The following is a 23,281-nucleotide window of genomic DNA, read 5'->3' as shown; positions in this document are numbered from 1 at the left end:
TCCACAAAAGTAGGAGATCTTGTTCCTGGTGGGGGAATCAGTGCTGAATTTCGAGCAACTCCTGGATTGCCCCGATACGTATCTACCGAGGAGTCTAGTTTGGAGCTCAGCTTAGGTAATGCTCCCACCCCAACGAGAAGAGACTATCACACAAGTATCTGGAGATGGAAATGAGGAGAATGCCAAGGAGCAAGATCGCATGCTGTGGTTTTCTATCTTGGTCAGTTCGATGGTCCAGACTGCTGGTCAAAGGCTGGGGGTATGACACCAAGGGGTCAGAGCATGAATCCAAGGAAGCATGGCTGCAGACGTCTGTCTTGGAGTGCATCAGGGTAGAATGGATTAAAGTGGATCTGTCACCAGATTTCACAAAACAAACTTCATAATTTATTATACAGACCTGATGAGTCGAGTGTACAGCCGGTGATAATCCAGGTCATACTGCCTGTATAACCATTTTTTAAAAGTTTAAACTCCATCTCTGTCCCCGTAGCCTGACAGAGCTCCTCAGTGTCTCTCCTCCCTGCTGCTATCTCACACTGCTCAGTACAAGCTGCAGCTGCCAGTCAGGCTGAGTGGGGAGAGATGGAACCCATTTTGATTCATGAGATTTCTCACTCTTTAGGTTGACTGCTCATTTTAAAATTCGGATGATACAGCCATTCTGAGAAGCATTTTCATAGGAAGGAGACCTGCCTCATCGGGCTTAAAATCTCTTTAATCATCAATGCAGTTTGTTTTGTGAAATCTGCTGAAGGATTGGATTTTAGAAGGCCGCAACTAAGACTCGCAGGAGCCAATGCTTGAAATGATTAAGGTCGTGTTCTCCCAGAGATGATCCATTGCGGGTCTTCTAGTCTATAAGGAAGCTGGGGCCCCTCAGCACTTGGACCCATCTTTGGAAGTGACTTTTACAACCTACCGACTTGTTTTCTGACTTTGCGACAAAGCAAACATAAGCCAGAGATTGCAAAATAAACGTCTTTATTTACAGCTGAGCCCATGTAACGGGATCCTGTTGTAACACGGTTTGCAGTCTGTGACATGTTCGCAGTTATTATACAGATTTCATTATCACAGTATATGAAGTAATGAAGCTTTTTGGGCTGAACAAAATCCAGGGTGGCTTCATCTCTGCAGACCTGGTCATGGGGCAGAAAGAGAAAGGACATTACCTGTGTCCTCCCCCATCAATAGTGCATTTCCTCTGTCCTCCCGCCAGCGGGACATTACCTATGTCCTCCCGCCAGCGGGGCATTACCTATGTCCTCCAGCCAGCAGGGGGTGCATTGTGGAAGCAGAGATCCAGCTGTGACTGCTGGGAATCACTGAGGTCCTTGCTGTTTGCTGGAGAATTAGGATTTTTAGAGGGTTTACTATCAGCTTTTGCAATTGTTCTCACACAGGATTTGTTTCTCCAGCACTTGTTCCGACATCTAGCCCTGTAAATTAAACCCTCCGTGGCTGCAGATTGTAGGAAGGAGTCGTGTTTGATTACATCAGACTCGGGCAGTAGAGAATAAATGCAGAATTGTAGTTTTTCCCCTGTGCTCTGCTCTCGTAGCCCTCCCTATGTTGGCACATCACTATTACACTTGGCCGTCATGACCATTGTTACCCGAGATTTGGGGTAATATGGCTGGATGTGATAAATCTCTATGTAATTGATCGGTTACACTGTGGCATAAAATAGAGGACCAGCCCCAGGAGTGCATGTCCAGGGCTCAAGTCTTCCTTGGTGACGGGCTCCATATAGTCCATAGACCTCAGGCCCTCGACATCGGTATAAAGGTCCCCGGAAGTATGGCTGCTCATTCTCTGGCCACCACATCATGAAGCCTGTGATATCGCCTCCACGTACCAGTCTGGGACAACTAACTGATCAGAATCTGCTTCGATGGTAAAAGTGACGTCTTCGCCCGGCTCCCAGGAGAACACAAATACGACCCTATGGAAGATGAGAAGAAAATTTAGGGAGAACGAGAAATGAAATTACCCGCAGCTGCAGGTACTCCTCAGTATTGTTCTCGTGCTCCGAGATGTTACTGTGGCACTAACAGATGAACATAATGGAGCCGTGCAAAGGTTAATGCCTTGTCATGCATGAGGAGGCGAGCGCCACAGATGAAGTCCTGTTTATCACCATAACGTGCATGCCCAATATCTGCCGACCGTGCACACGTACTGGCACGCACCTGTCAGCAGGACGTCATTAGTGGCCCTCACCTACCGATATGGATGTGAGCGGTGTCGGAGCAACCCTTTACTTATTCCCCCGATGCACTGCTGCTGAGGAGCAACTGAACATGAAGCAATAATTCACACAGACTTGAGCATCTGAGGCGTTAGCGGCACCCGGAGGCAGCGCCTAATAGGAGGGCCATCAGTTTTACACTTGTTGACTTCGTCCTTAAAGGATGTCACAGATTGGGAAAACATGGCTGCTCTCTACCACAAACGGTAACACACGTACACAGGTTGTGTGTCGCTGCAGCTCAGCCCCACTGACTTCAATAGAGCCGCAATGCCAGACACAACCCATGGACAGGTGTGGCGCTATAAGAAAGCCTAAGCCCGGACAACCCCTCTAAGAGAGACGGCTTCTTACCTGTGGTCATCTGTGGTCACCACTTTCTTGATATAACCGAGGAAGGCGTTACAGAAGTTCATGCACACGGCCGGATCCCAGCTCTGCCTGTCACCCTGCACCAGGGACAAATACAAATGTTTCTCTGCACCACGACTTCCAATATGGCAGCGACAAATCACACGAGACTCTCTGTTACCCGGACTAAGCGAGAGATCTCCGACGTCCTGAACTTCTCCAGAGATACGATTCTTCCTTGTGGATTCCGAAATCCGGCGATGATGAGGGGAATCCCGAGCAGGAAGGACTGGCACCACCACTTCAGGAGCTTATACCTGGAGGGAAGGGGAAGACATTCATCTTCTATACAGTCCCTGGGGGGGAAAGGGTAAGGGGCTTATGTAATATTGGCTATGAATGGCACCGGTGGAAGCTGCGCTCTTGGTGTGGGCTCCGCATCTCCGCACTCGTCTTCAGCTCTACGTAGCACGATGGCGGTGAGGGATTAGTACTGCTCGGGTCTTTGCAGTCCACCTCTCCGGAAACCAGGAAGGAATGAGATGCCAGGCGGCCCAGCAAGACGCTGCAAAATCCCTCGTTGGTGTTCACAACTTCAGTAGGGCAAGGAGCGCCATCAGGAGAATCTGGGTAGAAGGTGTTATATGTAGGAGAGGGAGCGATTTATTACAGTCTGCCCAGGTCAGATGTTACTGGGGGCCCCGGAGTGCAGGGACAACAGAGGATATAAAGGAGATGGACGAACCTGCACACATGTAGCTCTCGAACTTGTACCCAGAGTACCTGAGCTTCTCCTGCTCCCGAGTCTGCTCTTTCCTCTTCCTGTAGGCGGCTGCAGTCTCCCTCTCGCTGATATACAAGGTGCCCTTAAACAGCGTCACGGCCAGGATCCAGCCTTCTTGGCTTTCATACGGGCTGCACAGAATCTTAGTGAGGTGACCCCGCCAGGTGACAAAGTCTCGGTCCACTGGTCTGGAGGAAAGACAGAAAATACTATTAGGAAACTTGGGTATTAAAACACCCTGCCTGGATAATGAAACGCAAATTTATTTCTTAAAGGGGTTGTGGTGAAATATGTGTATATATATCTATATGTGTGTAGTGACATATGTCTAGGGTTATATGTGTGACTAGTGATAATGTAACATCTGTCCTGAAGGCAAGTCGCACCTAGGTGTTAATAGGTACTTCCTTGGGACTAGTAGAAATTGTGTCTCCAATCTCACCAGGAGGTCTAGCTAGGGCCGAGAAGAAAGGTAACATTTGGCACCTCCTAGGTCTTGGAGGGGAGATGTTAATTGCGGCCTGAGGGAATCTATTCCTGAGAACCTTTTAACAAGTGTCTCAAGAGAAAAATAAGATATTCATTAGTAGCGCGGCCGTGGCAAATCAAAAAGCCAGCAATTATGATATTAACCTGAGGGGCCGGTCTAGAAACCTGTCCTCCATACCAAAGTTATAAATTTAGGCTGCAGACAGAGAATTGTGTTCACATGATGGGGGCAGCCTGAGAAGCTGGTGTGATCCAATCTACATCGTCCTACCCTCAAGGAGCAGAAAGCAACTACCAGTTACAGAAATTATCTAAGTTTCTCCTCTTTATTTTATACTGTTTTGCATAAGTTGTATGTCTTTTTATTATCATATTTTTTATACCTTTTTTTGTATTATAAGCATTGAACCTTTTGTTATTAAAGTATAAAACTTTAACAAGTTGAACCTTGAATGTTCTAAAAGAATCCATAGCCTAAAGGTGTGTGAGCCTTATGAGTGATAGACAATATTATTATTAACCCCTTTACCCCCAAGGGTGGTTTGCACGTTAATGACCGGGCCAATTTTACAATTCTGACCACTGTCCCTTTATGAGGTTATAACTCTGGAACGCTTCAACGGATCCCACTGATTCTGACATTGTTTTCTCGTGACATATTGTACTTCATGACAATGGTAAAAATTCTTTGATAGTACCTGCGTTTATTTGTGAAAAAAACGGAAATTTGGCGAAAATTATGAAAATTTCACAAATGTCACACAAAATACTTAATAAGTACCATTTCCCACATGTCTACTTTACATCAGCACAATTTTGGAACCAAAATTTTTTTTTGTTAGGGAGTTATAAGGGTTAAAAGTTGACCAGCAATTTCTCATTTCTACACCATTTTTTTTTTAGGAACCACATCTCATTTGAAGTCATTTTGAGGGGTCTATATGATAGAAAATACCCAAGTGTGACACCATTCTAAAAACTACACCCCTCAAGGTGCTCAAAACCATATTCAAGAAGTTTTTTATTAACCCTTCTGGTGCTTCACAGGAATTTTTTGAATGTTTAAATAAAAATGAACATTTAACTTTTTTTCACAAAAAATTTAATTCAGCTCCAATTTGTTTTATTTTACCAAGGGTAACAGGAGAAAATGGACCCCAAACATTGTTGTACAATTTGTCCTGAGTACGCCGATACCCCACATGTGGGGGTAAACCACTGTTTGGGCGCATGGCAGAGCTCGGAAGCGATGGAGCGCCATTTGACTTTTCAATGCAAAATTGACTGGAATTGAGATGGGACGCCATGATTCGTTTGGAGAGCCACTGATGTGCCTAAACATTGAAACCCCCCACAAGTGACACCATTTTGGAAAGTAGACCCCCTAAGGAACTTATCTAGAGGTGTGGTGAGCACTTTGACCCACCAAGTGCTTCACAGAAGTTTATAATGCAGAGCCGTAAAAATAAAACAAAATCTTTTTCCCATAAATATTATTTTTTTAGCCCCCAGTTTTGTATTTTCCCGAGGGTAACAGGAGAAATTGGACCCCAAAATTTGTTGTCCAATTTGTCCTGAGTGCGCTGATACCCGATATGTGGGGGGGAACCACTGTTTGGGCGCATGGGAGGGCTCGGAAGAGAAGGAGCTCCATTTGGAATGCAGACTTAGATGGAATGGTCTGCAGGTGTCACATTGCGTTTGCAGAGCCCCTAATGTACCTAAACAGTAGAAACCCCCCACAAGTGACACCATTTTGGAAACTAGACCCCCTAGGGAACTCATCTAGATGTGTTGTGAGAACTTTGAACCCCCAAGTGTTTCACTACAGTTTATAACGCAGAGCCGTGAAAATAAAAAATCTTTTTTTTCCCCACAAAAATAATTTTTTAGCCCCCAGTTTTGTATTTTCTTAAGGGTAGCAGGAGAAATTGGACCCCAAAAGTTGTTGTCCTATTTGTCCTGAGTACGCTGATACCCCATATGTTGGGGTAAACCCCTGTTTGGGCACACGGGAGAGCACGGAAGGGAAGGAGCACTGTTTTACTTTTTCAACGCAGAATTGGCTGGAATTGAGATCGGATGCCATGTCGCGTTTGGAGAGCCCCTGATGTGCCGAAACAGTGGAAACCCCTCAATTATAACGGAAACCCTAATCCAAACACACCACTAACCCTAATCCCAACTGTAACCCTAACCACACCTCTAACCCTGACACACCCCTAATTCTAATCCCAACCCTATTCCCAACTGTAAATGTAATCTAAACCCTAACTGTAACTTTAGCCCCAACCCGAACTGTAGCCCCAACCCTAACCCTAGCCTGTTATGATCTGGTGGCCTTGGAGCAGCATGAGACGGACTCTGGAGAAGGTGGTCCCTGTTCTGACCGCAAACCCTGAACCTAGCAGCACAACTAGAAGTAGCCGTGGGGGGTACCTAACACTCCATAGACCCCTCGGCACAGCCTAAGATCTAACTACCCCTGAAGACAGAAACAGGAAACCTATCTTGCCTCAGAGAAAATCCCCAAAGGATAGATAGCCCCCAACAAATATTGACTGTGAGAGGAGAGGGAAATAACATACGCAGATATGAAATCAGATTTTAGCATAGGAGGCCATACTAGCTAAAAAGAAAGAATAGAACAGAGTACTATGCGGTCAGTATAAAAACACTAGAAAATATCCACCGCAGAAAATACGGATCACCACATCTGACTAAAGACATGGGGGGTATATCTGCATCTCCAGAGAAATAGCTAGGCTGCAAAAAATCCTTCACAGACCAAGCTGGACAAGACAAAAACATGAAAATGCACAGAACTATAAGGTCCACTGCAGGTGGACAGCAAAAACAAGGCCAGAACTTATTTTTGTAGAAAAACACAGCAACCTGGAGAGACCAGCAGGGAAGTGAATCCTTCAAGAACAATGGACAACTGGCACTGACTAAAGGATCCAGCAAAGCTATATACCCCAGTCAGTTTTGCAATTAGTAGATACACCTGTCCACTCCTGCAGTCCAGGCACAACTGCATTACCCTCTACAACCACCGGAGGGAGCCCAAAAGCTGAATTCACAACACTAGCCCTAACGGGAAAATGGAAATAAATACATTTTTTAAATTTTTCCCTAACTAAGGGGGTGATGAAGGGGGGTTTGATTTACGTTTTTTAGCGGATTTTTATGATTGGCAGCCGTCACTCACTGAAAGACGCTTTTTATTGCAAAAAATATTTTTTGCGTTACCACATTTTGAGAGCTATAATTTTTCCATATTTTGGTCCACAGAGTCATGTGAGGTCTTGTTTTTTGCGGGACGAGTTGACGTTTTTATTGGTAACATTTTCGGGCACGTGACATTTTTTGATCGCTTTTTATTCCGATTTTTGTGAGGCAGAATGACCAAAAACCAGCTATTCATGAATTTCTTTTGGGGGAGGCGTTTATACCGTTCCGCGTTTGGTAAAATTGATAAAGCAGTTTTATTCTTTGGGTCAGTACGATTACAGCGACACCTCATTTATATCTTTTTTTTATGTTTTGGCGCTTTTATACGATAAAAACTATTTTATAGAAAAAATAATTATTTTTGCATCGCTTTATTCTCAGGACTATAACTTTTTTATTTTTTGCTGATGATGCTGTATGGCGGCTCATTTTTTGCGGGACAAGATGACGTTTTCAGCGGTACCATGGTTATTTATATCTGTCTTTTTGATCGCGTGTTATTCCACTTTTTGTTCGGCGGTATGATAATAAAGCGTTGTTTTTTGCCTCTTTTTTTTTTTTTCTTACGGTGTTTACTGAAGGGGTTAACTAGTGGGACAGTTTTATAGGTTGGGACGTTACGGACGCGGCGATACTAAATATGTGTACTTTTATTGTTTTTTTTTTTTATTTAGATAAAGAAATGTATTTATGGGAATTTTTTTTTTTTTTTTTCATTATTTAGGATTTTTTTTTTTTTTTTATACACATTTGGAATTTTTTTTTTGACTTTTTTATTTTGTCCCAGGGGGGGACATCACAGATCAATGATCTGACAGTTTGCATAGCACTCTGTCAGATCACTGATCTGACTTACAGCACTGCAGGCTTCACAGTACCTGCTCTGAGCAGGCGCTGTGAAGCCACCTTCCTCCCTGAAGGACCCGGATGCCGCGGCCATTTTGGATCCGGGCCTGGAGCAGGGAGGAGGTGAGCAGACCCTCGCAGCAACGCGTTCACATCGCGTTGCTGCGGGGGGCTCAGGGAAGCCCGCATGGAGCCCCCTCCCTGTGCGATGTTTCCCTGCACCGCCGGCACATCGCGATCATGTTTGATCGCTGTGTGCCGGGGGTTAATGTGCCGGGGGCGGTCCGTGACCGCTCCTGGCACATAGTGCCGGATGTCAGCTGCGATAGGCAGCTGACACCCGGCCGCGATCGGCTGCGCTCCCCCCCGTGAGCGCCGCCGATCGTGCTGGACGTACTATCCCGTCGGTGGTCATAGGGGCCCACCCCACCTCGACGGGATAGTACGTCCGATGTCAGAAAGGGGTTAATATTTCCGGGACTCATCGCCCGTGTATTCGGTGAGTGGTGGCAGCGTATATGAGCGGGTGTGTGGCCTGGGTCGGTCGGTGTGTGATTTATGCTCCCATTACAGCATAGGACAGAGGTTGAATGCTGGACAGAGAGTGAGGAGATAGATTAACCCTTGCAGGCACAACCCCAAGTCACGTGTGAGAGCGGACACGTGACGAATAAGTGACACCACGGAGAAGGGATCTGTGACAGGGGTAATAAAAGTTTACTTATAAATTTACAAAAAGTTCCTGAAACATGTAACATCAGCGGCAGCGCTCCCCGATTTACCCACCACGGCCCACAGTTGTGTCATATACACCCAATCATTCGTGCACCCTCTTCAGCTCCAGATTATCAAATTTCCCACCTCAAATGATAAATTTGGAGGAAACTGCTCCAGCTGAACCATTCAAGCCCGGCAGTAGACTTCCCAATGCTGGATAAGAGCCAGGGTCCAATGTGTCAAATGGTGTCATTTTTTTTTTTTTTTCGCGCAAATTGCAACTTTTTATTCACATTACCTGAAGGTTTCCCAATGTTAGAAAGGAGCAGATGACAAATGTATATAATGGCGCACGTTAATGAAAATTGCGCAAAAATGGGACTTCATATGCAGCTAAATAAATGTATTTGTTCTACGGCTTTTCCTCGCTTTGGTCTGTTTAGTTTATGCAAACTTTGGATACACGTGGCCCCATAACCTTCCTCCCCGAGACCCTGGTTTGTGGCTTGCTGACTCCATAGATTCAGCTGGAGGCTGTAACTTCACACGTTGCTCCGCCGCCATGATGAATCTGCCCTCTACATATATCTGTCTTGGGCACTTTTTGATAGCCGAGACCCCCGCGTACATCCATACACACAACGTTACCCACCTTTTCCCTTCAGGATTTCCATTTCCTCGCAGCAGCGCTCTGTTCTCCGTCACCCATGTTAGAATATGCAGCAGTCCCTCTTTCTGGTCTTCATCACGTCGCACATAGCGATCCTCAAATCCCTCCATCACGTCCCATCCGGGGGAAGCTGCTCCGCTCTCCATCCCCGCGGGGGGACTAAGAAAACGGAGACGCCGGGCATCGCCATGGTAACATCGCTTCTCATCCAGAGAGAAGGACCCCAGTTCTGAGGGCAACCTGTAAAAGGGAAAGGAGCCCTGGTAGACGGAGGGATGGGTCCTCAAGGAGGCGACGTGCGGGTTCTTGGGAGGCGGTAAATCAGGAGGGTCCAGGCTTCTCTTACGGCTGCTCGCTGAAACACAAAATATACATTAGAGCACTGGGCAATCAAGGGGCTGACATGAGGGTCTCTACACTGCCGTTACCATGGGATACAGCACAGACTTACACACCCTCCAGCCCACCAGGACTCGTCTATGGCCTCTGAGCGGGGAGTTCCAGCATTAGAGACATATAACAGGCGCCTCCATGCCCGAGTGACTGCCGACAGCACCCAACATGGCAGCTTCAACGCCACTGACACCCACAAGTCAACATGAGCTCCAACACTGACTAACAACCCCCTTATAATAAGATACCATAGAATAATACAAGAGGCTTTATTACAACTACAACTCCCAGCAAGCCCACATAAATCCAACAGCTCCCTCTGTTACTACTACTCTCCTCACCTGCTCTGTCTCCCTGCACACTGTCATCCATTTTCCTAGTCTGTCTCTTTAAGTGGAGTGATGACGTATAATGTAGGCGCCGGATGGGCGGCCCCCGTACGTGTCACATCTACAGGCGGAGGTTCTGTTTGTAGTTACACTAGAGGACGAGCTGCAGGTTACAGTCCGGTCTCCTGTGTGCTCAGGACGCTGCCGTCCATAGGGTAGAACAGGTCCTGGTCTCCGGGAAGATGGCGGCCGGGTCAGTCCGGCTCTGATATAGTCTGTGGCGGAGAACAGGGGACGTGTGGGCTGGAGGTAAGTGAGTGTGTGACAGCTGATGTCTGTGCCCGGGGTATCCACCTATTGCCCGAGAGCCAGACCGCGGAGTACCGGCCTCAGCTGTGTGCACCGAGGTGTTACCTCCGCTCAGGAGGAGCCTCACAGCCATCAGCCCGAGTGTGGGATCCGTATATGTGCCGGGCACCACTGGACCATAGATGCCCTGTGCCTGTGGCAAGCAGACGCCACCATTGTCGGCCACAGACGCCCCTATGAAAACCGCAGATGCCCCTATGTCCGTATATCGGCCGCAGATGCCCCCATGTCAGTATATCGGCCGCAGATGCCCCTATGTCAGTATATCGGCCACAGATGCCCCTATGTCAGTATATGGGCCGCAGATGCCCCTATGTCCGTATATCGGCCACAGATGTCCCTATGTCAGTATATGGGCCGCAGATGCCCCTATGTCAGTATATCGGCCACAGATGCCCCTATGTCAGTATATGGGCCACAGATGCCCCCATGTCAGTATATGGGCCGCAGATGCCCCTATGTCAGTATATCGGCCACAGATGCCCCTATGTCAGTATATGGGCCGCAGATGCCCCTATGTCCGTATATCGGCCACAGATGCCCCTATGTCAGTATATGGGCCGCAGATGCCCCCATGTCAGTATATGGGCCGTAGATGCCCCTATGTCAGTATATGGGCCGCAGATGTCCCTATGTCAGTATATGGGCCGCAGATGCCCCTATGTCCGTATATCGGCCGCAGATGCCCCTATGTCAGTATATCGGCCACAGATGCCCCTATGTCAGTATATCGGCCGTATATGCCCCTATGTCAGTATATCGGCCACAGATGTCCCTATGTCAGTATATGGGCCGCAGATGCCCCTATGTCCGTATATCGGCCGCAGATGCCCCTATGTCAGTATATCGGCCGTATATGCCCCTATGTCAGTATATCGGCCACAGATGTCCCTATGTCAGTATATCGGCCACAGATGTCCCTATGTCAGTATATGGGCCGCAGATGCCCCTATGTCCGTATATCGGCCGCAGATGCCCCTATGTCAGTATATCGGCCACAGATGTCCCTATGTCAGTATATCGGCCGCAGATGCCCCTATGTCAGTATATCGGCCGCAGATGCCCCTATGTCAGTATATCGGCCGTATATGCCCCTATGTCAGTATATCGGCCGCAGATGCCCCTATGTCAGTATATCGGCCGTATATGCCCCTATGTCAGTATATCGGCCACAGATGCCCCTATGTCAGTATATCGGCCGCAGATGCCCCTATGTCAGTATATCGGCCACAGATGTCCCTATGTCAGTATATCGGCCGCAGATGCCCCTATGTCAGTATATCGGCCGTATATGCCCCTATGTCAGTATATCGGCCGCAGATGCCCCTATGTCAGTATATGGGCCGCAGATGCCCCTATGTCAGTATATGAGCCGCAGATGCCCCTATGTCCGTATATCGGCCGCAGATGCCCCTATGTCCGTATATCGGCCGCAGATGCCCCTATGTCAGTATATCGGCCGTATATGCCCCTATGTCAGTATATCGGCCGTATATGCCCCTATGTCAGTATATCGGCCGTATATGCCCCTATGTCAGTATATCGGCCGTATATGCCCCTATGTCAGTATATGACCTTGCACTCCCCCCCTCTTAAGACCATACAACAGGCACACACCCCTTTCTGACTATGCTTTGGACACACACCCCCTTATGACCGTACATCGGACGCACACCCCCTTTTGACCGGGCGCACACCCCCTTATGTCCGGGTGCACACCCCCTTATGACCGTACCCCGGGCACACACCCCCTTATGTCCTGGCGCACACCCCTCTTATGACCGTACACCGGGCACACCCCTCTTATGACCGTACCCCGGACACACACCCTCTTAAGACCGTGCACCAGGCACACACCCCCTTATGTCCAGGCGCACAGCCCCCATTATGACCGTAACCCGGACACACACCCTCTTATGTCCAGGTGCACACCCCCTTATGACCGTACACCGAGCACACCTCCCTTGTGACCATACACCGGACACACACCCTCTTATGACCGTACACCGGGCGCACACCCCCTTATGTCCATGCGCACACCCCCTTATGTCCATGTCTGTACCCGTCACACCTCGCGTCTCCTGCTTGTTCTGCCGCCAGGTTCTCTCGTGTTGTCTGTGCCCGTCACACCTCACGTCTCCCGCTTGTTCTGCCGCCAGGTTCTCTCGTGTTGTCAGTGCCCGTCACACCTCACGTCTCCCGCTTGTTCTTCTGCCAGGTTCTCTCGTGTTGTCAGTGCCCGTCACACCTCACGTCTCCCGCTTGTTCTGCCGCCAGGTTCTCTCGTGCTGTCTGTACCCGTCACATCTCACGTCTCCCGCTTGTTCTGCCGCCAGGTTCTCTCGTGCTGTCTGTGCCCGTCACACCTCGCGTCTCCCGCTTGTTCTGCCGCCAGGTTCTCTCGTGTTGTCAGTGCCCGTCACACCTCACGTCTCCTGCTTGTTCTGCCGCCAGGTTCTCTCGTGTTGTCAGTGCCCGTCACACCTCACGTCTCCCGCTTGTTCTGCCGCCAGGTTCTCTCGTGTTGTCAGTGCCCGTCACACCTCACGTCTCCCGCTTGTTCTGCCGCCAGGTTCTCTCGTGCTGTCTGTACCCGTCACACCTCACGTCTCCCGCTTGTTCTGCCGCCAGGTTCTCTCGTGCTGTCTGTACCCGTTACACCTCACGTCTCCCGCTTGTTCTGCCGCCAGGTTCTCTCGTGTTGTCTGTGCCCGTCACACCTCACGTCTCCCGCTTGTTCTGCCGCCAGGTTCTCTCGTGTTGTCAGTGCCCGTCACACCTCACGTCTCCCGCTTGTTCTTCTGCCAGGTTCTCTCGTGCTGTCTGTACCCGTCACACCTCACGTCTCCCGCTTGTTCTGCCGCCAGGTTCTCTCGTGTTGTCTGTACCCGTCACACCTCGCGTCTTGCGCTTGTTCTGCCGCCAGGTTCTTTCATGCTGTCTGTGCCCGTCACACTTCACGTCTCCCGCTTGTTCTGCCGCCAGGTTCTCTCGTGCTGTCTGTACCCGTCACACCTCACGTCTCCTGCTTGTTCTGCCGCCAGGTTCTCTCGTGCTGTCTGTGCCCGTCACACCTCACGTCTCCCGCTTGTTCTGCCGCCAGGTTCTCTCGTGCTGTCTGTGCCCGTCACACCTCGCGTCTCCCGCTTGTTCTGCCGCCAGGTTCTCTCGTGCTGTCTGTACCCGTCACACCTCACGTCTCCCGCTTGTTCTGCCGCCAGGTTCTCTCGTGCTGTCTGTGCCCGTCACACCTCGCGTCTCCCGCTTGTTCTGCCGCCAGGTTCTCTCGTGCTGTCTGTGCCCGTCACACCTCGCGTCTCCCGCTTGTTCTGTCACCAGGTTCTCTCGTGCTGTCTGTGCCCGTCACACCTCATGTCTCCCGCTTGTTCTGCCACCAGGTTCTCTCGTGTTGTCAGTGCCCGTCACACCTCGCGTCTCCCGCTTGTTCTGCCGCCAGGTTCTCTCGTGCTGTCTGTGCCCGTCACACCTCGCGTCTCCCGCTTGTTCTGTCACCAGGTTCTCTCGTGCTGTCTGTGCCCGTCACACCTCACGTCTCCTGCTTGTTCTGCCGCCAGGTTCTCTCGTGCTGTCAGTGCCCGTCACACCTCACGTCTCCTGCTTGTTCTGTCACCAGGTTCTCTCGTGCTGTCTGTGCCGTCACACCTCATGTCTCCCACTTGTTCTGCCGCCAGGTTCTCTCGTGTTGTCTGTGCCCGTCACACCTCACGTCTCCTGCTTGTTCTGCCGCCAGGTTCTCTCGTGCTGTCAGTGCCCGTCACACCTCATGTCTCCCACTTGTTCTGCCGCCAGGTTCTCTCGTGTTGTCTGTACCCGTCACACCTCATGTCTCCCACTTGTTCTGCCGCCAGGTTCTCTCGTGTTGTCTGTGCCCGTCACACCTCACGTCTCCTGCTTGTTCTGCCGCCAGGTTCTCTCGTGCTGTCAGTGCCCGTCACACCTCACGTCTCCTGCTTGTTCTGCCGCCAGGTTCTCTCGTGCTGTCTGTGCCGTCACACCTCGTGTCTCCTGCTTGTTCTGCCGCCAGGTTCTCTCGTGTTGTCTGTGCCCGTCACACCTCGTGTCTCCTGCTTGTTCTGCCGCCAGGTTCTCTCGTGCTGTCAGTGCCCGTCACACCTCACGTCTCCTGCTTGTTCTGCCGCCAGGTTCTCTCGTGTTGTCTGTGCCCGTCACACCTCGTGTCTCCTGCTTGTTCTGCCGCCAGGTTCTCTCGTGTTGTCTGTACCCGTCACACCTCGCGTCTCCTGCTTGTTCTGCCGCCAGGTTCTCTCGTGCTGTCAGTGCAGACACCGCTGTGTGTGATGCAGATCCCCTGATATAATCATCCTTTCCAGACTTTCTCTATCTATACAGGAGGCCGGACGTCTCCCACCCTCACCCCCGACCCCTTCCCCTTCATGGACCGCAAACGCAAGCTGATCTGTGACCCCTTTAGAGTGAAGAAACCGCGGGAAGAAAATCTGAAATCTGATGTAAATGTGAATCCATCGCCATATCCAGGTAATGGCACCATCAGAAGACAGTAGCCACACCGCGCCACAGCAGGCGACATAGAGGGTATGCCCAACGTCTGCATATGTGACATCTATGGGGAGAGTTGTACATGTGCAGCCTCCTCTCACAGCAGTGGGTACGGGACTCTGTCCTCAGTACAGATGCGGTCCCAGTGGTACGTCCTTGGTCTATGCCCAAAATGTGCTCCTTAAAGGGAATCTGTCAGCAGGTTTTTGCCACCTAACCTGAGAGCAGCATGATGTATGGGCAGAGACCCTGATTCCAGTGAAGTGTCACTTACTAGGCTGCTTGCTGTAAATTTGATAAAATTTCTGGTTTATCAGCAGCAGATTATTAGTAGAGAACTAACCAGAGTAGTCCCCCATATTTCTGAGCTCTGTATAACCCCGCTCCCTCCACTGTTTGGCAGCTTTTTGCCTATGCACAGTGTATACAGAAAGCAGCCAATCAGCGCTGGGTTATACAGGACTCAGCATTCAGAGAACTGCTAGATCTGCAGCAGAGAAAACAGGAATTTATCTGGACAGTTTCCAGAACTTCCCGTTCCAGCAGAAAGCAGTGTACACGGTACAGACCTCTGTTGGGACAAGTTCAGGTGGAAACTGTCAGCATGGCCTATAAGAATAATAATATGTTAATAACTGGAGACGAGTAATAACCTCATCGGCCTCCAGGGACACATGTGACTTTGGGACGGCTGCACAGGACGTCAGTGAAATTATTGGCAGACCCTCATACACAGCCCCCGAAGTGCTCAAAGCTGCCCCCTACAGCTTGGCCTTGGAGGGAAGAAATCAGGATCAGCAAATCTGTTCGATACAAATCAAATTGGCTTAGAATTTCCCCAGATTTGCAGATTTTGTTTGGCTGCCATCTTCCTGGATTCCAATTCCTGGATTGTGTGTTGGAAGTGTCGGTGAAGAAAAGACCAGACCCCAAACAGATGACTTGGGGGGCTGCGGGGGGATTATAACTGACTTAGGTTGTCTTAAGAGATGAGCCCACTCTACCCTGAAGACCTCTGTGCAAAGAATGCACAAGAGATGTGCTGCAGCAGCAGCGCCTTCCAAGGCCGAATTGAATAAGAGATTGAAAAGAAAACCAGGAATTCACATTTCTTGCCAATGTTGGACCAAAACTGCATCTCTGCCTCAAGTCAGCCCCGGCCATGTCCTTCCAGACTCCTCACTCATGGAGGGTGTCATCAAGGAGGAATCTTGGTTGTAACAGTATTAATAGACGAGGCCCGGTGTCTATGTGAGACCTTCCATTATCTGGATCTTTCCATTTGTATATACACTGCTCCAAAAAATAAAGGGAACCCTTAAACAACGGAATATAACTCCAGGTAAATCAAACTTCTGTGACATCAAACTGTCCACTTGGGGAACAACACTGACAATCAATTTCACATGCTGTTGTGCAAATGGAATAGACAACAGACGGAAATTATTGGCAATTATCAAGACCCCCTCAATAAAGGAGTGGTTCTGCAGGTGGGGACCACAAACCACATCTCAGTACCAATGCTTTCTGTTCACTTTTGAATGTTGGTTGTGCTTTCACACTCGTGGTAGCATGAGACGGACTCTACAACCCACACAAGTGGCTCAGGTAGTGCAGCTCATCCAGAATGGCACATCAATGCGAGCTGTGGCAACAAGGTTTGCTGTGTCTGTCAGCGTAGTGTCCAGAGGCTGGAGGCGCTACCAGGAGACAGGCCAGTACACCAGGAGATGTGGAGGGGGCCGTAGGAGGGCAACAACCCAGCAGCAGGACCGCTACCTCCGCCTTTGTCCAAGGAGGAGCACTGCGAGAGTCCTGCAAAATGACCTCCAGCAGGCCACAAATGTGCATGTGTCTACACAAACGGTTAGAAACCGACTCCAGGAGGATGGTCTGAGTGCCCGACGTCCACAGATGGGGGTTGTGCTCACAGCCCAACACCGTGCAGGATGCTTGGAATTTGCTACAGAACACCAGGGTTGGCAAATTCACCACTGGCGCCCTGTGCTCTTCACAGATTAAAGCAGGTTCACACTGAGGACATGTGACAGACGTGACAGAGTCTGGAGACACCGTGGAGAGCGATCTGCTGCCTGCAACATCCTTCATCATGACCGGTTTGGCAGTGTGTCAGTAATGGTGTGGGGTGGCATATCTTTGGAGGGCCGTACAGCCCTCCATATGCTCACCAGAGGTAGTCTGACTGCCATTAGGTACCGAGATGAGATCCTCAGACCCCTTGTGAGACCATATGCTGGTGTGGTTGGCCCTGGGTTCCTCCTAATGCAGGACAATGCCAGACCTCATGTGGCTGGAGTGTGTCAGCAGTTCCTGCAAGATGAAGGCATTGAAGCTATGGACTGGCCCTCCCGTTCCCCAGACCTGAATCTGATTGAACACATCTGGGACATCATGTCTCGCACCATCCATCAACGTCACGTTGCACCAGAGACTGTCCAGGAGTTGGCGAATGCTTTAGTCCAGGTCTGGGAGGAGATCCCTCAGGAGACCATCTGCCTCCTCATCAGGAGCATGCCCAGGCATTGTAGGGAGATCATACAAGCACGTGGAGGCCACACACACTACTGCGCATCATTTCCTTGTCTTGAGGCATTTCCACTGAAGTTGGATCAGCCTGTAACTTCGTTTTCCTCTTTGATTTTGAGCATCATTCCAACTCCAGACCTCCATGGGATATTAGTTGTGATTTAAGCTGATCATTTTTAGGTTTTATTGTTCTCAACACATTCCACTATGTAATCAATAAAGATTTACAACTGGGATATGCCATTCAGTGATAGCTAGGATGTGGGATTTTAGTGTTCTCTTCATTTTTTTTGAGCAGTGTATATATCTATCATGTGTGTGTGTGACTGTATATCCTGTGTAGTATTTCACTTTCTTATGTTTTATCAGATTTTACAGAGAAACCTCAGGAAGCCGTATCCTATCTGTGGGCGCTATTCCCACGTAAGCTATTCAATGACAGTCTCTCCCCCATGTTCTTAAGACATCAACTGTACAACCTCATCCGAGATCGCACCACCGTAGATAGATTACTGGTGAGTCCTAATAGTTATGTGTCTGTACGTAGTATTATAGTAGTTATATTCTTGTATATAGGGGCAGTATTATAGTAGTTATATTCTTGTACATAGGAGCAGTATTATAGTAGTTATATTCTTGTACATAGGAGCGGTATTATAGTAGTTATATTCTTGTACATAGGGGCGGTATTATAGTAGTTATATTCTTGTACATAGGGGCGGTATTATAGTAGTTATATTCTTGTATATAGGGGCAGTATTATAGTAGTTATATTCTTGTACATAGGAGCAGTATTATAGTAGTTATATTCTTGTATATAGGGGCAGTATTATAGTAGTTATATTCTTGTACATAGGAGCAGTATTATAGTAGTTATATTCTTGTACATAGGCGCAGTATTATAGTAGTTATATTCTTGTACATAGGAGCAGTATTATAGTAGTTATATTCTTGTACATAGGAGCGGTATTATAGTAGTTATATTCTTGTACATAGGGGCGGTATTATAGTAGTTATATTCTTGTTCATAGGGGCGGTATTATAGTAGTTATATTCTTGTACATAGGGGCGGTATTATAGTAGTTATATTGTTGTACATAGGGGGCAGTATTATAGTAGTTATATTCTTGTACATAGGGGGCAGTATTATAGTAGTTATATTCTTGTACATAGGCGCAGTATTATAGTAGTTATATTCTTGTACATAGGAGCAGTATTATAGTAGTTATATTCTTGTACATAGGAGCGGTATTATAGTAGTTATATTCTTGTACATAGGGGCGGTATTATAGTAGTTATATTCTTGTACATAGGGGCGGTATTATAGTAGTTATATTCTTGTACATAGGGGCAGTATTATAGTAGTTATATTCTTGTACATAGGGGCAGTATTATAGTAGTTATATTCTTGTACATAGGGGCAGTATTGTAGTAGTTATATTCTTGTACATAGGAGCAGTATTATAGGAGTTATATTCTTGTACATAGGGGCAGTATTATAGTAGTTATATTATTGTACATAGGGGTAGTATTGTAGTAGTTATATTCTTGTACTTAGGAGCAGTATTATAGTAGTTATATTCTTGTACATAGGGGCAGTACTATAGTAGCTATGGTCTGGTGCACGGGGGGGGGCAGTATTATAGTTGCTGTGGTCCGGTGCATGGGGGGCAGTATTATAATAGCTGTGGTCTGGTGCACGGTGGGCAGTATTATAGTAGCTGTGGTCTGGTGCACGGTGGGCAGTATTATATTAGTTGTGGTCTGGTGCATGGTGAGCACTATTATAGTAGTTATTTTCTTGTACATAGGGGCAGTATTATAGTAGTTATATTCTTGTACATAGGGGCAGTATTATAGTAGTTATGGTCTGGTGCACGGTGGGCAGTATTATAGTAGCTATGGTCTGGTGCATGGGGGGGCAGTATTATAGTTGCTATGGTCTGGTGCACGGTGGGCAGTATTATAGTAGCTATGGTCTGGTGCATGGGGGGGCAGTATTATAGTTACTGTGGTCCGGTGCATGGGGGGCCGTATTGTAGCTATGTTCTCGTACCTATTGGTGCAATAACCATTAAATAACTGCAACTGCTAAAATGCAGACATTTTCTCTTGTAGAGCACTTTACAGCAGACGGGGGAGGTGTGCCTCGTGCAGCCCGGTTTTGATCCTGACACTTTCCTTGTGGTCAGGAAGGAAGATTTTCTAGGAGCCGTCATTAGAAGCATAGATGGAAGTCCCGGAGCCCCCGTCGTCCGCCGCTTCCTGGACTCCAGCCTCTTCTCTCCCTCTAAAATGAGTTACAACCGGGAAGAGATGATGGAGAGACACCGGTTCAGCGATGCGGAGATCACGTAAGGGTGGGACACCGTGTTATGGGGATGACAGTAGGGGGAAGCGAGTGTTCACCTCCTGACCAGCGAGCGGTAAATACAGGGAGGAGAAATTGCAATAACATTCGGGCTTTGGAGCAGATTTTACTTCCGATTCCCCGGAGCTTTAAAGTCTTGTTGTTTGGCTCCTTGATGCAATCACTCTTGGGTGGTTCTGGTGCAGGAAGATGTCCGCTCCTGGTTACACTTTGCACTGAATAATCAATATATACCAGGAGACGATCGGATTTGGCTGAGCTTTATCTCCCTATATACATTCTCTCTCTCTCTCTCAGGCAGCTGGTACATGCCGGCCTTCTCACCGTGAGGGACGCCGGGAGCTGGTGGCTGTCCATCCCCGGAGCCGGCAAGTTCAGCAAGCATTTTATAAAAGGTAATGAATGATCAGGCCGATTCGGTCAGTCTCCTTACAAGATCCTGTAGTCCTATGTTTCCAGTCTTGTAGTAGCCATTCAGCCTCTCAGTGTACGGCCATAGTGTCATCTTTGTGGTCCAGTACTTGTTCCTGAGTCTGTGTAAGTACTGATGTTGTACCTGCCATGATACGGCTCTAATACATCCGGGGTCCCCTTACTCCCTGGGCATAGTGGGTGATAAAAGCATATTATCCTCTAAAATATTGGAGAATGAAAAAGTGTCTTTTGCACAAAAAATATTGACTTTATTAATTTATTTCAATAATACAATACAAAATAATTAATAGAACGGTGCCTCTAGCCCAGAGGGCTGCCATATATTATGCTAGATGCATGGGATAATAAGTGCACCTTGTATTAAGATCTTTCCCAAGTCAATAAATTGATGGAAAGTATACACTCAAAAGATAACATATTGTTGAAAAATTTGCACCCAGCAGAAAAAAAATAAAAATTAGAAAATACAACATACTGGGGCAAGAAAATCCCCACTTATACCCAGGAATGCCTAACTTTATTTACAACGTGTATAATGGAAATACCTATTTAAATAAAGTGAGAAAAAAAACACATATACCTAGCCACATATAGTTACATCATAATCATGAAGATAACTAGTATGGGAATATTACCTAAGTATTAAATGTGTTGGTCACACAGGTAAAATGCGAATAGGAGCTGCGTCCCTCCACCCCGACGCGCGTTTTGCCGTTTCTTCTTCCGGGGGCCTGGCTGATGTAGTTTTACTGGGTCCAGAGTGTCGCTGATTGCCCAGCTGTGGTCTATATATGAACAATGGTCTATGTAACACCACTGGTGTATATATAATTATCTATTCCCATCTCTCTTAATGATTTGTCCTTACATCTTTCGTGTATTATGCAGGACGGAAAGCTCTTCTTTCACAGATCAGTCGCTCCCGATATAAAGAAGTCCTTCTCACTGATCTGTCCAGTAGAAAGCCTCCCCCTGCCCTGAGACTAGGAATGGAGTATCACATCCACGACATCATTGGGGCCGGGCTAGTGGACTGGTGAGTGGCGAAACGCCATATAGTAACGTGTGGCATTTACATTATTTTATGAGGCTGAAGTACAATAGCGGCAAAGGTTCCATTAACTGACAGCAAACATACATCTGTAAAATGGTTAATGATTACCCTTTGCAGAGAAGCCGAACCTAGTAATAATGGTAATTGCTGGTGTAATGCCACTAGATCCTCTCCTTGTTTTCTGTTTTTCAGTGTTCCCACACCCTCTGGGGCCCTCCTCCGCCTATCGGACTTGTAGTTCTCTTCCCTTCTCTCGCCGTGCCTGTGCCTTGTCATTCACATTCCTGGTGTCTGCAGAAATCCTCAATAACCCTCATCATCCACCTGACGTGACCGCGTTCTACAATGTATATATATATATATATGTGGGGAATTTAATAAATTCATTTATTTATTCATCACTTTCATCTTCTGTCCCAACTTATTTTGGATCAGTTGTGTTTGCGATAATTGGAGGACCCGCTGCTATGGTGTCCACGAGTTTCTGGGGTCGACACTGCATGGATATTTTTACACTAATAATTCAGTGAAGATTTTATAATCAGCAGGTCGCGCCTCCCGACTGGTCAGATATGTTGGATATTAACCCATTTTCAATTGACGCGTTCACTGCATGATGCCCGTTTCGTGCAGGACCTCCTGTGATCGGAGATGCAGTTTAAACCCTGAAGGTTTCCAACATGGTGGCCGTCACTGCAGAGCCCATCATGCCCATAAGAGAAAATATTTGCAAATCCGATGGCTGAAACACATAATGCAACTCGTAAAAAGACTAACCAACCATGAGAAAACAAAACAAAACACTTAGATTGGCTAGGCGATTGTTCATTAATTGTTTGAGAAATAGATATATATTTTTATTTGTATTTTTATAAATTAAGTCCAGTCTTAGTCAACCCCTGGCAAAGGCTGACCAGCATACAATAGGTTTTTCCATCTCCACACACAAACAGCACAGCTGACATAAATAGGCCCTTCAAATCCTGGATTGGAGGTATGGGATCAACCAGTCCCACCCAACTCTTCTGGCTGCTCCTAAAACCCAGACCCAAAAATTCGGGCCCATTAAAAAAAAAAAACACTTTCAGCAGGACTCGCATCACTGAGGCTAGCCACCTCGGTGATACACACCTCTCATCCAGGACCTGCCAGCTGCTTTCTTACAATATATCTATATTACGTTACATATATTTCTAACATGCAAAGTCAAGAGAGAGATCCAGAAAGTTAAAAGGGTTGTTTGATCTTTAAAAACAAGCAACTTTGTAATTTACCTCTTCTTAAAAATCATCTCCATTTTCAAGGAGGAAGGGCTTCTTATTTCTACAGTTTACAGGTTGTTGCCAAAGTTTCCTGCCAACCTCAGAGGTAGCCGGTTTCCTAGGTAAGGGGGAACGTGGGCGCACGGGCACTGGACCCGGCCAGCTTCATTGCTCCTGTGCACCTCTGATGCTGCCGAGGCAAAGCTGTCTCTAATAGCAGCATCCAAGAGCGCTCAGCTATGTCGCCTGCCCGATCTGTTAGGTATTGGGGCGCAATGTCCGCCAGCAAGCATGAAGCCGCGAGGCAGAGGAGCAGTGCACTTCTTATATGGAAAGTGACACAACCCCAGTAAGAGAAGACACCAATGTCTTTCGCTTGTAAAGAAATGGATACAAAGGCAGCGAATTTTCCTAGAGATACAGATGGAGGCAGCTTTCACAAGCTCAACGTTATAGGAACATCATGGAAAGAAGAAGCGGCCGCCGGCTGCCTCCAGATTCCTGCGGAGGCAGGTGCTCAAACACTATCAAATGTCTGCAAAAGCCCCGCAGGAAGATTTGTGGCAGCAGGTTCTGTTTCTCAGGCTCACGATTTTATCTTTGATTTTGTTCATGATTTTTCTGCTCCTTTTTCTTC

The 23,281-nt window shown here is 47.8% G+C and overlaps 2 protein-coding genes across 2 annotated transcripts; one reads left to right on the top strand and one right to left on the bottom strand.

The window, feature by feature from the left end:
- Positions 1 to 967: 967 nt before the first annotated feature.
- On the bottom strand, positions 968 to 10,149 carry DXO (decapping exoribonuclease). Its single transcript, XM_069746410.1, has 7 exons — positions 10,080 to 10,149; positions 9,328 to 9,700; positions 3,351 to 3,577; positions 3,012 to 3,231; positions 2,787 to 2,922; positions 2,609 to 2,703; positions 968 to 1,948 (listed from the first exon to the last, which is right to left on the bottom strand). Exons 1-7 carry the CDS (start codon positions 10,108 to 10,110, stop codon positions 1,831 to 1,833), a joined length of 1,200 nt encoding a protein of 399 aa, XP_069602511.1. The 5' UTR covers positions 10,111 to 10,149; the 3' UTR covers positions 968 to 1,830.
- Positions 10,150 to 10,168: 19 nt separating this feature from the next.
- STK19 (serine/threonine kinase 19) lies at positions 10,169 to 21,783 on the top strand. Its single transcript, XM_069746409.1, has 7 exons — positions 10,169 to 10,376; positions 14,808 to 14,954; positions 17,892 to 18,037; positions 19,641 to 19,876; positions 20,191 to 20,288; positions 21,217 to 21,364; positions 21,575 to 21,783. Exons 2-7 carry the CDS (start codon positions 14,852 to 14,854, stop codon positions 21,618 to 21,620), a joined length of 777 nt encoding a protein of 258 aa, XP_069602510.1. The 5' UTR covers positions 10,169 to 10,376; positions 14,808 to 14,851; the 3' UTR covers positions 21,621 to 21,783.
- The last annotated feature ends 1,498 nt before the right edge of the window (positions 21,784 to 23,281 follow it).

Source organism: Ranitomeya imitator, chromosome 2 (genome assembly GCF_032444005.1).
Source record: "Ranitomeya imitator isolate aRanImi1 chromosome 2, aRanImi1.pri, whole genome shotgun sequence".
Classification (NCBI taxonomy): Eukaryota; Metazoa; Chordata; class Amphibia; order Anura; family Dendrobatidae; genus Ranitomeya; species Ranitomeya imitator.
The sequence above is the reverse complement of the archived record's forward strand: the minus strand, read 5'-3'. Positions and strand labels throughout refer to the sequence as shown.

Excerpts from the sequence above, each read along its gene's own strand:
- DXO (XM_069746410.1), bottom strand. The coding sequence starts at position 10,110 with ATGGATGACAGTGTGCAGGGAGACAGAGCAG. Across the intron at positions 9,701-10,079 it reads TGTGCAGGGAGACAGAGCAG|CGAGCAGCCGTAAGAGAAGC; the intron begins GTGAGGAGAGTA and ends TTTGTGTTTCAG. Across the intron at positions 2,704-2,786 it reads AGATCTCTCGCTTAGTCCGG|GGTGACAGGCAGAGCTGGGA; the intron begins GTAACAGAGAGT and ends TCCCTGGTGCAG.
- STK19 (XM_069746409.1), top strand. The coding sequence starts at position 14,852 with ATGGACCGCAAACGCAAGCTGATCTGTGACCCCTTTAGAGTGAAGAAA. Across the intron at positions 14,955-17,891 it reads GAATCCATCGCCATATCCAG|ATTTTACAGAGAAACCTCAG; the intron begins GTAATGGCACCA and ends ATGTTTTATCAG. Across the intron at positions 21,365-21,574 it reads GGGGCCGGGCTAGTGGACTG|TGTTCCCACACCCTCTGGGG; the intron begins GTGAGTGGCGAA and ends TCTGTTTTTCAG.